General features: G+C 39.6%; 1 protein-coding gene across 5 annotated transcripts in view; it reads right to left on the reverse strand.

The window, feature by feature from the left end:
* METTL6 (methyltransferase like 6) overlaps window positions 1-13,791 on the reverse strand; it is a 34,689-nt gene that overhangs the window by 20,248 nt on the left and 650 nt on the right. For 4 of the 5 annotated variants that reach the window (XM_032267143.1, XM_032267125.1, XM_032267132.1 and 1 more), the window contains exons 2-5: window positions 13,148-13,503; window positions 12,126-12,260; window positions 3,144-3,314; window positions 831-972 (exon numbers count right to left, since the gene is read on the reverse strand). In XM_032267143.1, coding sequence (XP_032123034.1) covers window positions 831-972; window positions 3,144-3,314; window positions 12,126-12,260; window positions 13,148-13,372 — 673 coding nt within the window. In that variant the 5' untranslated portion in view covers window positions 13,373-13,503. The remainder of the gene's footprint in view (window positions 1-830; window positions 973-3,143; window positions 3,315-12,125; window positions 12,261-13,147; window positions 13,504-13,791) is intronic. The other variant, XM_032267118.1, reaches the window with a different exon arrangement.

The following is a 13,791-nucleotide window of genomic DNA, read 5'->3' on the forward strand; positions in this document are numbered from 1 at the left end:
AAAAAAAAAAAAAAAAAAAAAAAAAAAAAGAATCTGTCTCAAAAATAAATAAATAAATACCTCTTTACAGCAGATTTGCATATTTAGCTAAAAACAGATCCAGGCCAGGTATAGTGACTCACGCCTGTAATCCCACCTATTTCGGAGGCTGAGACAAACAGATCATTTGAGCTCAGGAGTTCGAGACCAGCCTGGGCAACATGGTTAAAACCCCAACTCTACCAAAAATACAAAAAATTAGCCAGGCATGATGGCATGTGTCTGTGGTCCCAGCAACTTAGGAGGCTATGGTGGATCACTTAAGTCTGGAAGGTTGGAGGTTGCAGTGAGCTGAGATCATGCCACTGCACTCCAGCCTGGGTGACAAAGTGAGACTCTGTCTCAAAAACAACAACAACAAAAAAAACCCAAAACAGATCCAATCGATTCTACAGAAAAAGGTTTCTTGACTTTGTGCCATGAGAAAGTAATCTCAAGGCATTATACTATCTGATTTGCTTTATTTTTAACTAGACAAGGAGAAGTTTCTGACTTGCCCTCCCTCTTGTTCCAGCACAAGTCCTAGTAGTGCATCAACATAGTATGTTGAGGCTCTCCACTAAGAGAGTCACTGACACCAGAGAAGGCTTGTGAGCTCCTCAAGGGCAGGGGTCAGGTCTGTGCCTTCCAGGTGCTAGGTAAGTGTTGCGCAGCAGATGGCTTGCTTCGGGGTCTTGTGCATGTGTGCTAAGTGTAGTCGCAAGCCTCCAAGCAGCCTTGCAGTGATAATGCAATCAAATAAACAGAAACAAAGAATAAAACATTTAAAGACTAGATTCTATTCATCTTACCATCAGTAAAAAAATATGATCTGGTCCCATCTTGTCTAACATAAAAGTTTTCTCCAAGTTTGCTGCCGGCTTTAAACCTAAGCATGGCATGATCATACAGCCCGTAGTCACGAAACAAGACACTTTTTCCTGGTTTTAATACCTACGAAACAAAAGCAGGCTAAATGTGACTTTGGAGAACCCTGTCCAAATAAAACCTGATTAAGTTAGGACTTGAAATGAATTTGTGATCATTATTAAGGGGACAGACTGAAATACACATAATATGGAACCAAAATGGCCTATTAGTTAAAAAGATATTAAGATTGGTCAGGACTCCACAACACTAAGACACTTCTGTTTTTGTTTTTTTTTTTTTGAGATGAAGTTCTGCTCTGTCGCCCAGGCTGGAGCGTAGTGGCATGATCTCAGCTCACTGCAACCTCCACCTTCCGTGTTCAAGTGATTCTCAAGCCCCAGACTTCCAAGTAGCTGGGATTATAGGTGCCTGCCATCATGCCCAGCTAATTTTTTTATTTTAGTAGAGATGAGGTTTCATCATGTTGGCCAGGCTGGTCTCAAACTCCTGACCTCAAGTCAACTGCCCAACTCGGGCTCCCAAAGTGCGGGGATTACAGGCATGAGCCACCTTGCCAAGCCCTGAAGACGCTTTTTGAGTACCTCCAAGAGCGCTCTGGAATATCCAGCGTCACAGGTTTAAAATGTTAGAGACCAACCTGGGCAATATAGTGAGACCACATCTCTACAAAAAATTAAAAATTAGCTGGATGTGATGGTGTGTGCCTGTAGTTCCAGCTACTTGAGAGGCTCAGGTGGGAGAACTGCTTGAACCCAGGAGATTGAGGTTGCAGTGAGCCAAGTCCATGTCACTGCCCTCCCTCCAGCATGAGTGACACAGCGAGACTCTGTCTCAAAAAAATAAAGTGTTAGAGACAATAAATAAAAGTGTTATCCTCATCAAAGTACTCTCTTACAACATTTTATTCACCATCTCCTAGTACTCAAACTGTATTCAACTTTTTTTTTTTTTTTAACAGTCCAGAGGTCTTTTATTTTATTTTATTTTTTAACAACTACTATGCCATGAATTCATAGGGAATAGGTTCCAGCAGCTCAGGCTCCTTCCCATTGGTTCTCACACAGTGCGCCTCTCTGGGTGGAGCAGGCAGGTGCTTCACTTGAACCTAGGTACCTTTCTCTTTGGCTTCTTTTTCTGATCATTCTCCTTCACGCATTTCAGGAAGCTATCTCAACTCTCAGTGCTTGATGTGCTCAATACGCACATTAATTCTCTTGGCAAGACTCTTGCCCTTGTTTGTTTACAACAATGCCAACAGCATGCTGGGTAACATTGTAGACTCTTCCAGTTTTGCCATGATAACATTGGTGGGGCATTCCTTTTTGAAGGGTACCCATGAACAGCACCCATTCCCTTGATGTCTACAATAGCACCTTTCTTATAGATTCGCATATACGTGGCCAAAGGACAACTCCATGTTTTCTAAGAGGCCTAGAGAACATATATTAAGTGTCTCTCCTCTTTCCTTTTGTGTTTGTCATTTTGGTGAATTACTGGAAGATGACGTTTCCTCAACTCTTTCTTTAAAAAAAAAAAAAAAAAACAGAATGTCATTTTGGCTTTTTACTGATTCAGGTTAGTCTTCCTCATTCTGAGTCTCAGCTCTCATTTCACTGTGCCACAATATGTAGCTCAATGATGGTGCTAATGACTGATACACGCCTAGCATTTGACAGCTTAACCATACATTTTCTCATTGTCTCTTCACCCAATTGTGAGACAAGGGAATGTGATTATTATTCTCAGGTGAGATAAGGAAACCAATACTCAAAAGGGTTAAGTGATCATGCATTAACTTTTTTTTAGAGACAAGGTATTGCTATGTTGGCCAGGCTGGTTTCGAACTCCTGACCTCAAGTGATTCACCCGCCTCGGCCTCCCAAAGTGCTGAGATTACAGATGTGAGCCACTGCACCTGGCCAAACTGTGTACTCTTGACCACTGAACCATAACTCCTCTCACCTTAGAGCAGGACTCCATGGATTCCAGGTAACTGCAAAATCATCCTTGTCCCAGGGCTGGCCAAGCTGTAAAGAGCAGCCATGCCACTACACAAATCGGAATTTACAGTGGATGTTTTATGCCAGAGGACCCCTTTCTAAACACTGACTACAGTCTACCTAGTGAGGATGGAGACACCATGTGAATCTAGACAGTACATGAGCCTCGTGAAAGAGGGTAAGCAAAAGAATCAAAACTGTCCAACTCTCAAGTGCAGGCCCCAAATGACTAACCTTGTAAATGTTTTGTAAGACAAGGTGCATCTTATCAGGATGAATAGCTGAGAGCACAAATATCAACATAACAACATCCACAGATTCTGTTGGTACATGATCCAGAAGATCATCTTTCGTCAGATCACACTGGAATACCTTGCATCTTTCTGTGTCATATAAAGGATTTTGCTAGAGGGGAAAAAATACGAATGGATTTTAATGCAACCACTATGCTGATACATATAGAAAAATACAACATCAAAAGGTGACCCTATTTCTACTTGTATACATAGAAACGATAACTTTGTTACCAGATAAAACTGATTAATAAATCACTCACATATAAAGCATGTAATATTCACTACAGCTACAAGGGGCAAGACTTCATTTTAATAAATCATTTTTAACTGAGGAGAGAATAAGAGTATCACATATTCAAAACTGAGCATTTTAGAAGCATATTATTTCCAGAGGGATGATGATCCAAAACTGGCCTCTGCTTCTTTCTTTTTGTTTCTTTAAAGAGACAGGGTCTCACTCTGTCCCCCGGGCTACATGTAGTGGCATGATCATGGCTCACTGCAGCCTTCATCTTTTGAGCCCAAGTCATCCTCCCACCTCAGCCTCCAGAGCTTCTGGAACTACAGGTAGGCACCACCGCATCTGGCTAAATTTTTATTTTTGTAAAGACGAGGTCTTGCTATGTTGTCCAGGTCAGTCTTGAACTCCTGGCCTCGAATGATCCTCCGACTTCAGACTCACAAACTGCTGGGATTATAGGCATGAACCACCATGTTCTGCTGGCCTCTGGCTTCCTTAATTCCCCTTTAAATCATCTGCTACAAGCTTAAACCCTATGAGAAGCCCTTCCAATTCCCCTTGTTGAGATGCTCCCACAGTTCTTCTGTGGTATATTTTCTCTTGATGCAGCAAGCTAAATAAACTTAACCTTTTTTTGACTACAAATGTGTCCCTGGTACATTTTGGTTCGTAGCCTTCAACATATGTATAAGAGTATTATGAAGAAAAATATTAAACTTTTATTTCATGTAAATGTGGACCCAAATAAATATACAAAGTTACTGGATGGGAAAATTAAATGCAAAGTTAAAAAGATGTCAATTCTATTCATAATTCCATTTGTAAATCCAATGCAATCTCAACTGAATCCCAATAGATTTCTAGAAACTTGACAGGATGAATCTAATTAATCAGAAAAAATCTTTAAGAATAGCCAAGTTAGCCACGCAAGGTGGCTCAGGTCTGTAAACCCAGCACTTAGGGAGGCCAAGGTGGGCAGATCACGAGGTCAAGTGATAGAGACCATCTTGGCCAACATAGTGATACCCTGTCTCTACTAAAAATACAAAAATTAGCTGGGCGTGAAGTATCTGTAATCCCAGCTACTTGGGAGGCTGAGGCAGGAGAATCCCTTGAAGGGAAGGATTCTCCAGGAGGTAGAGGTTGTAGTGAGCCAAGATCGCGCCACTGTACTCCAGCCTGGTGAAAGAGCGAGATTCCATCTCAAAAACAAAAAAAAAATAATAGCCAAGTCAATTTTTTAAATGATGAACAATGAAGTGAGTGTGGTGGCTCATGCCTGTAATCCCAGCAACTTGGGAGGCTGAAGTGAAAGGATTGCTTTACTTCAAAGCTGCAGTGAGCTATGATCTGTGTCACTGCACACCAATCTCATCTTGTAAAAAATAAATAAAAAAGAAATAAAAGAATGAAGGTAAAGGAGGAGTTTCACTACTGGACATCAAAATATATTACAAAATGTAGTAATAAAACACAGTTTGAGAATGGAGACAAATATATCACTGAGACAAAACAGAGTCCCAAAACAGACCTGTGCATACTGTATATATAAAGAGGATTTTGTATGTTATATGATAAAAGATAGACAAAGATGACAATTAGATAAAAAGGCAGATAAATAAAGATGACAATTATGAGTGAGGAAAAATTATTTCTCACTCAATTTACAGTGTTCAGAAAAAGTGGCTACCCATTTGAAATAAAGGACAATCACAGGCCCACTGTACCAGTTCAAATATGGACAAGCAGAACATTAGAGAACAACGCCCTCTCCCACACCCTACCACCAAGTCTCCAAGAATAACAGTAAACTGCAGCTGGGAGAGCCGAAACACACAGACTCTTTGGGAAACAGTACAAAGGGAAGAACCAAATCCAAGGGAGGAGACAAAGCAAGTTGCTAGAGGAGTTTGAAGTCTCTGGTACCCACAGCAACAACAAACCTCACAGGCAGCAATAACAGACTTCAAACAACAGCCCAATTCCTGACTAGATTACTACAAATCCCTATCCCTCAGTGTCTACTGGCACTTATAAAAACTATGTTCAGCTTTAACCAAAAAGTAGAAAACATCCCAGAAAGCAAGAAAAAATACAGTGTGAAGAGAATAAGCAATCACCAGAGCCAGACTCAAATATGACAGATGCTGGATCCAAAAGCTTGGGTATTTAAAATAATTACGATTAAAATGTCAAAGACTCTGACAGAAAAGATAGATAACACGCAAAATCAGATACATAATTTCAGGGATGGAAACTATAAAAAGACTCAAAGAGAAATGCTAAAAACCAAAAACATGGTAACAGAAAATGAACACTTTTAACAGGTTCCTCAATAAAACAGGTACTGTCTAGGAAAGAGTCAGTGAACTTGATGATAGGATAATAGAAATCACACAGACTGAAAACGCAAAAAGGAAAAAACTGTGGGAAAAATCCTAAAATAGCATCTAAGGGTTGTGGGGAAATAGTAAATGTTACACATGTAACTGGAATCCCAGAGGGAGAAGAGAGAACAAGAGCTAAAGAAAGAATTTAAAGAAATAATGACCCTAATTTTTCCAGATTAAAAAACATAACGAAAATTATAAAATAACTATTTAATCAAGAATTACTAAGAGCAATATATAGGTGATTATGTCTAAATCCTAGCAGTAGCTGGGCGCAGTGGCTCACACCTGTAATCCCAGTACTTTGGGAGGCTGAGGCAGGAGGATTGCTTGAGCCCAGGAGTTCAAGGCCAGCCTGGGCTAGTAAGACTTCATCTCTAAGAAAAATCAAGTAAACCCTAGGAGTAAAGGGCTCCTAAACAAGACATAAAAATGTACTTCAAAAGGAAAATATTAATATTTTGCCTTAATAACTTAAATCCTTTGTAGCCTGGGCAACACAGCAGGTCCCCATTGCTACAAAAAATATATATATTTTTTTGGGACGGAGTTTCTCTCTTGTTGCCCAGGCTGGAATGCTGTGGTGTGATCTTGGCTCACTGCAACCTCTGCCTCCTGGGTTTAAGTGATTCTCCAGCCTCAGCCTCCAGAGTAGCTAAGATTACAGGCATTTGCCACCACACCCGACTAATTCTTTTATTTTTAGTAGAGATGGGGTTTCACCATGTTGGCCAGGCTGGTCTCAAACTTCTGACCTCAGGTGATCTACCTGCCTCAGCCTCCCAAAGTGCTGGTATTACAGGCATGAGCCACCACACCCTGCTCTACAAAAAAAATTTTGAAAATTAGGCAGACATGGTGGCACATGCCCATGGTCCCAGCTCAGGAAGCTGAAGATCACCTGAACCCACAAGGTTGAGGCTGCAGTGAGCTGCGCTTGTACCACCATACTCCAACCTAAGCTACAGTGAGACCTTGTTTTTAAAAAAAAAAATCCTGTGTGGAAAAAAAGATATCGTAAAGCAATGCTGAACATACTGGAAGAAATGTTTGCAATATATATACTACAATATCTAGAATATAACCTGAAAATAAGAAAGAAAATGACAAACTAATAGAAAAATGGGCAGAGGCTATGAATGGACAATATAAGCTTCATGTGGGTGGGAATTTTTGTCTGTTCACTGTTTAACTCCAGTGCTTAAAACAGTGATTGGCACACATTAATCTCTCAATAAACAAATGTAGACCAAAGGAACTCACAGCTAACTAATGCTGTCGACCTTCCACAAGGTCTTCAACCTCTCCAGTAATAAGGAAAACCAAATTAAAATACAGAGACATTTTTTGCTCACAAGATTGGTAAATATAAAAAAGACTGATATCAAGTGTTGAGGCAATAAAGAAAAAGGTACCTTTATATTATTGGTGAAATTATAAATTAGTATGATCTTTTTAGAAGGAAACTTGGCATTGTCTATTAAAATGTAAATGTGCATGCTCTTCTTCCAAAGAATTCTACTTCTTCCATTTTTCATCATAGACAAATGGGCACGCACGTTTTGGGAAGCATATGCATGATGCTGATCACATTAACTCTATTTATAAGAACAAAAAATTAGAAACAATTCAAATAAATATCAATAGGGTAACTGCTAAATAAAGTATGGTATATCCATTCTATGGAATACTATAATAGGTAAATAAAATCTGCATGTACTAACATGAAAAACTGTGCAAAATATAATAATGTAGAGTGAGGAAAGCATGTTATAGTAAATATGATACCACAACTATTTTAAAAAAAATCTACCATGTATATAATGGACAAACAAGTGCTTATTTAAAACATCTAGACTTTCTAGATGTTTAGAAGTGCACAAAGTATGTTAAAAAGTAGAGGTAGTAAATAACATATTTTGTAGATATCCTTTTGTTAAAATTCACTGAAGTATCACCTTTTGGAAATGAAATGATCAAACCACGTCTCTAAGCAGTATACATCATTACATTTGGGTCAGGGGAAAAGGAGGAGAATAAAGTGCAAAGGGCTTTATACCAATGTGCATATAGTGAGGCAAGATTGACACTGTACCTTATTGTCCATGCATTTTCTTTTACTTTGCTGAGCATATAGTGTATATGAAGGACAAATGCATCCTAGTTTGGAACATCTAGTTCTAGATGTTAAAGAGGTTGCCAGCGTATGACAAGTCAGTAACCTAATACATTGAGTAACTTTGTATTCATAGGAAAGACTGTTCTTAAGAACACTTAGGGAAGTGAAATTGTTAAAATCCCCTCTAGGCATTACAGATGCTTATACCTATCCACTGAGTTGATAGAGGTGGGAAGTGTTCTGTGCCAGAATGTTCCTATTTAGATGGCACTTTCAAATGACAGCTTATTATTTATGTGTACCACTTATTCAATGCTACAGTGGAAAACTTAAGTCCTATTTGAAACATCTAGTCTTTCTAGACATTTAAAAGTACACAACATACGTGTACTTCTGGCACTGTAGAGGGCTAAAGTAACAAAAGTAGAGGGCTAATGTAACATCCTTTAAGCATTTTCTGTTATTTCATAGGACTGGTTGCATTTTGGGAATGGAATTATTGAAACGGATGATGTCTTAGAGGGTGTGCTGACTATTCACTGGGCAGTAGTGGGCAGGGGGAGGAGGAAGTATGCAGAGAGTAGGATTCTGTGCCCTTGAGTCAGATTAGCTCAGATTGTCTAGCCATTGTTCTATATGTGCATCTCAGTTAATACTGCTGTGTATTAAAGGATAAACAAGTCCCTGATGCTCAAACTATGCTAAAAGTAGAGGTAGTAAAATAATCTGTTTTTTAGTTTTTAGGAAGGACTATCCTCTGGGAGTGACCTTTGTTAACTGACCTCTTGGAACTAGACATAGTCCTGACTTAGTCACTGGAATGGTAGAAGAGGAGGAAGAAGGGGTAGAGGAAAGGGCTCTTTGCCAGAATTTCCATATTTAGAAGACGGTTTGAGATGATAACCACAGGTCTATATGTACATTTTTAGTAAAGTACCTGTGTTTACTGTGGACAGAGTTCATTATTTTGCAACACCTAACCTTTATAGACATATGTGACAACATACGATAAAAAGCAGAGATACCCCATAACTATATATGTCTACTATGCACCTACAAAATTATTTTAAAACTAGGGCTAGTGAATTTGCCAATTTGTAAATAGCTTTTTGTTATAATTGATAGAAAAGATGAATGTTGGACATGGAGTTGTTAAACCACCTCCGAGCAATGTATATATCAGGATTTGTTCATTAGAGGGGAACAGAGCGGTAGAAGTATAAAGAGATAGATGTATGCAGATGTATTCATATTTACATTTTGACAATAGCCACTAATGTATGTTAGTTTCTCTTAGCTGTACTACGGGAATACATTAAGTAATTCAACGGAAACATATCTTCTTGGTAATATTCCAGTGGCAAAGATCCCATAATAAATTCTCTCGGAAACATTATACTTGGTATACTCTGTTACTTTATGTTCCATTTTAAATTGAGCATTAAGGCAATACAGTCGTTTAATGGGAACTCTGCCAATACTTCTACCTAGAGGTCTGCTACCATATTTGTCTTCTATGAAATTTTTGTCCCAAGACAGGTAAGATTATATTTTCTTCGAACAGATTGAGTTGGTGTAGGGTGTTCTTGGTTATCAAAATACTCATACAGCTTTGAGACTTTCAATTGGTAAATATTCATAATGTGTGATAAAACATGATACACACTACATGATAATGTGTCTATACATACACAGGACCTAGAAGGACAAGTTAAACTGTAAACGGGTTGTGATTGTGGATGACTTTGTTCTTTGCTTCTTGTGTTTCTCAGTTTCCTACAGTAAACATACTAACTTTTTAAAAATAATGGGTTTAGGTTTTGCTTTTGTTCTTTTTTTTAATAGGGTCCTGCTCTGTCACCCAGGCTAGAATGCAGTAGCATGATCATAGCTCATGCAGCCTCAAACTCCTGAGCTCAAGTGGTTTTCCTGCCTGTCTCCCAAACAGCTGGGACTACGGGCACACACCACCACACCTGGCTAATTAAAACTTTTTTGGCCAGGCGAGGTGGCTCACACCTATAATCCCAACACTTTGGGTGGCTGAGGTGGATGGATCACCTGAGTTCAGGTTCGAGACCAGCCTGTCCAACACAGTGAAACCCCATCTCTACTAAAAATACAAAAAAATTAGCTAGGCGTGGTGGCGGGTGGCTATAATTCTAGCTACTTGGGAGGCTGAGACAGGAGAAATGCTTGAACCTGGGAGGTGGAGGTTGCACTGAGCTGAGATTGCACCACTGCACTCCAGTCTGGGCAACAGAGGAGAGGCTCCGTCTCAAAAAATAAAATAAAACAAAAAATAAAGGACATAAGTGTAAGAGGTAGTACTTGACTGGATTATAATCAGCTATAGGTAGGGGATGGTAGCTCATGCCTGTAATCCCACACTCTGGGAGGCCAAGGCAGAAGAATCGCTTGAGCCCAAGAGTTTGAGACCAGCTTAGGCAATATAGGGAGACCTCATTTCTACAAAAATTTGAAAATTAGCCAGGGTCAGGTGCCATGGCTAGCACCTGTAATCTCAGCACTTTAGGAGGCCGAGTTGGGAGGACTGCTTGAGCCCAGGAGTTCAAGCCCAGCAACATAGTGAGACCGTATCTCTAAAATTAAAAAAAAATTTTTTTAAATAAAAAATAAAATACTAGCTGGGCACGGTGGCACATGCCTGTAGTCTCAGCTACTTGGGAGACTGAGGTGGGAGAATCTGCTTCAGCCAAGGAGGTCAAGACTGCAATGAGTTGTGATTGTGCCACTGTACTCCAGCCTAGTTTACACAGTAAAATCATGTATCAAACAAAAACAAAAACCAGCTATAAAAGACACTTGGATGCCAGGTGCAGTGGCTTATGCCTGTAATCCCAGCACTTTGGGAGGCTGAGGCTGGTTGATCACTTGAGCCTAGGAGTTTGAGACCATCCTGGACAACATAGTGAGACCCCATCTCTACAAAAAATTTAAAAAATTAGCCAGGTGTGGTAGTGCATGCCTGTAGTCTCTGCTACTTGGGAGGCTAACGTGGAAGAATCACTCAGGCCCAGGAGGTGAAGGCTGCAATGGGCCATGTTCATGCCACTGCACTTCAGACTGGGTGATAGAGAAAGACCCCATCTCTAAAAAAAGTAAAAAATAAAACTAAAAGACACCTGGAACTATCTGGAAATTTGAATCTGGAATGGATGTTAATGACATTGGGGGATTATAGTTATTTTATTTATTTATTTATTTTAAGACAGTCTCGCTCTGTTGCCTAGGCTGGAGTGCAGTGCTATAATCTTGACTCACTGCAACCTCCACTTCCCGGACTCAAGTAATCTTCCCACTTCAGCCTCCTGATTAGCTGGGATTACAGGCGTGCACCACCATACCCAGTTAATTTTTGTATTTTTTTTTTTTTTTTTTGTAAAGACAAGGTTTCACCAGCTAGGAACAGTGGTTCCTGCCTGTAATCCAGCACTTTGGGAGGCTTTGGCAGACGAATCACATGAGATCAGGAGTTCAAGACCAGCCTGGCTAACATAGTAAAACCCTGTTTCTGGTAAAAATACAAAAGATTAGCCGAGTGTGGTGGTGGGTGTCTATAATCCCAGCTACTCGGGAGGCTGAGGCAGGAGAATCACCTGAACCCAGGAGGCAGAGGTTACAGTGAGCCGAGATCACACCATTGCATTCCAGCGTGGGCAACAAGATCAAAACCCCATCTCAGAAAAAAAAAAAAAAAGGCTTCACCATGTTGCCCAGGTTAGTCTTGAAGTACTGGGTGCAAGCCATCCAGCAGCGTCAGCCTCCCAAAGTGTTGGGATTACAAGTATGGCAGGCCAGATTATAGGTATTTTTGTTACATATGACAAACTTATTGTGGCTGTGTACAAGGGGAGTTATATGCAACCATATTTAGGAGTGAAATGTCTTGACATTTGTAATATACTTTAAAATGGTTCAGCAAAGAAAAATTATAAAGCAAAAGATGTTAATTATATGGGTGTCACTATTTTTCTCCAATAAAGCTGTGTTTCTGCATGCACTGTATATATACGTAAGCAGGAAAACTACATTTATGGTGACTATAGCTGGTTAGCTATAGAATTGGGCAAATGAGTATAGAAGGCAGATGAAACAAGATCTGCAAGAAAACAGAAACATGGCAGAATACATGGATGGTATACCAACCTTAACATATTCAACTGCTCTTGGAGAAAAATCACAGGCATAGGCAAAGATATTCGGATCTTCTTCTAAAAGTGGGAATAAACAGTTTCCAACCCCACAGCCAGCTTCAAGCATTGTTAACTTTTGATCTTCAAACTGGGGAAAAATAGCCCAAAGTTATAGTATACATTTACATAACAAAGAAATAAACCAAACTAAAAGGTCCAGAATATAAGAGGTCTCTGACCCCATGGTGCAGATGATACACAAGTGAACTAACAAGCAAAAGCTAAGACTGGTACTTCATTTGTCATCCAACATTAACAGTTTGGTGTGGAGGATAAAAACAGCACAATGGCTAACTCGGCTCTGGAGTTAAACTCTCAGCACTCAAATCTCAACTCCTTGGGCAAATCACAGCTCTGTGCCTCAATTTTACCTTGGGGACAAATGAGGACAATACTAATACACTTCACAGAGCCTGTAGAAGGCTCAAATGACAGGACATGTGAAGTTCTTAGAAAAGGGCCATGGTAAATAGCTCACTAACATTATTATTATTATTATTATTATTATTATTATTTTGACTTTGTCACTGAAGTCACTCAGTATGAATTTATATTTTTGTCCTTTTTAAATTCTAATGTTTAAATTTTTTAAAATTTAGAACACAGGGTCTCACTATGCAGCCCAGGCTTGGCTAATTCACACAGGCACAAGCTGCCTGCCAGAGCCTCTGGAGTAGCTGGGTGACAGCCACCATATCTAGCTCTTGATTTAAAATTTAATGTTTACAACTATCAGATCAGCTTAAAAAAACAGAAAACACCCTCTAAAGTTCCCTCTCCTATGTGTTAACCAAACCAGGAAATGAGAAAACTTTGGTGTTAAGACCAAACAGTATATTTCTCTCCTAAAATGCAAAGCTTTTGGATAGGCTTCTTAAATTTTCTACTTCACACTCTTCCCTAAGATTGCAATAAAGCACACCTTTTCACATTTTAAATGAAGAACAGCTCAGATAAGGTGTAATATTAGCTTACCTCTCTACATGATCTTAGCTCCTTAAACTCTCTGGTGGTCCAGTGTCTATCTTTGAAGAAATTAGTGCTATTTCTTTTGTAAAAAAGATCCCAGTTTTTCTGAGCCTCTTGTTCCAATTTTTGCTGTTTAAAATCAGACACCAAAGTTTGGTCTCTTTTCAGTTTCTCCTCTTCTTCAGAGCTGAGAATCCTTGCCTGCAGCCCTTTCCTTTGCAAAGAAGCCATCTCAGAAACTGACGGTAACAGAAACTTAAGGCAGCTGAAGATTCTCCATCCCCAAATAATATAAATCCATGCTAATAATGGATCAGATGCATTTCCTCAGGTGAGTTTCACGCCTCAAACAGCATAGGGTGCTTCGCAGAAAAAAACAATGAGATTCTGGTTAGTGGTTCTAGAACAGTGCAAGACGCCAGGTTCAATTCACCAAATATTTATGAGACGCCGACTGTACAAAAAAGATCCTGCCCGCTATAGGAGAGGTCACAAAGAAGATCAAGCCACAGTCCGTACTTCAGAGGGGATACATTCATTCAGTGGCCAGGACTATCTCATGCACCATACTTTTATTCAAACCAGACGAGTCAACTATTACAATAAACCGATTTAGTTTAGGAAAAGGCCCTCTCACGAACTGACTGGGA

The sequence above is a fragment of the Sapajus apella genome, unplaced genomic scaffold (assembly GCF_009761245.1).
Source record: "Sapajus apella isolate SASKATOON/1434 unplaced genomic scaffold, GSC_monkey_1.0 scaffold4, whole genome shotgun sequence".
NCBI classification, from domain to species: Eukaryota; Metazoa; Chordata; class Mammalia; order Primates; family Cebidae; genus Sapajus; species Sapajus apella.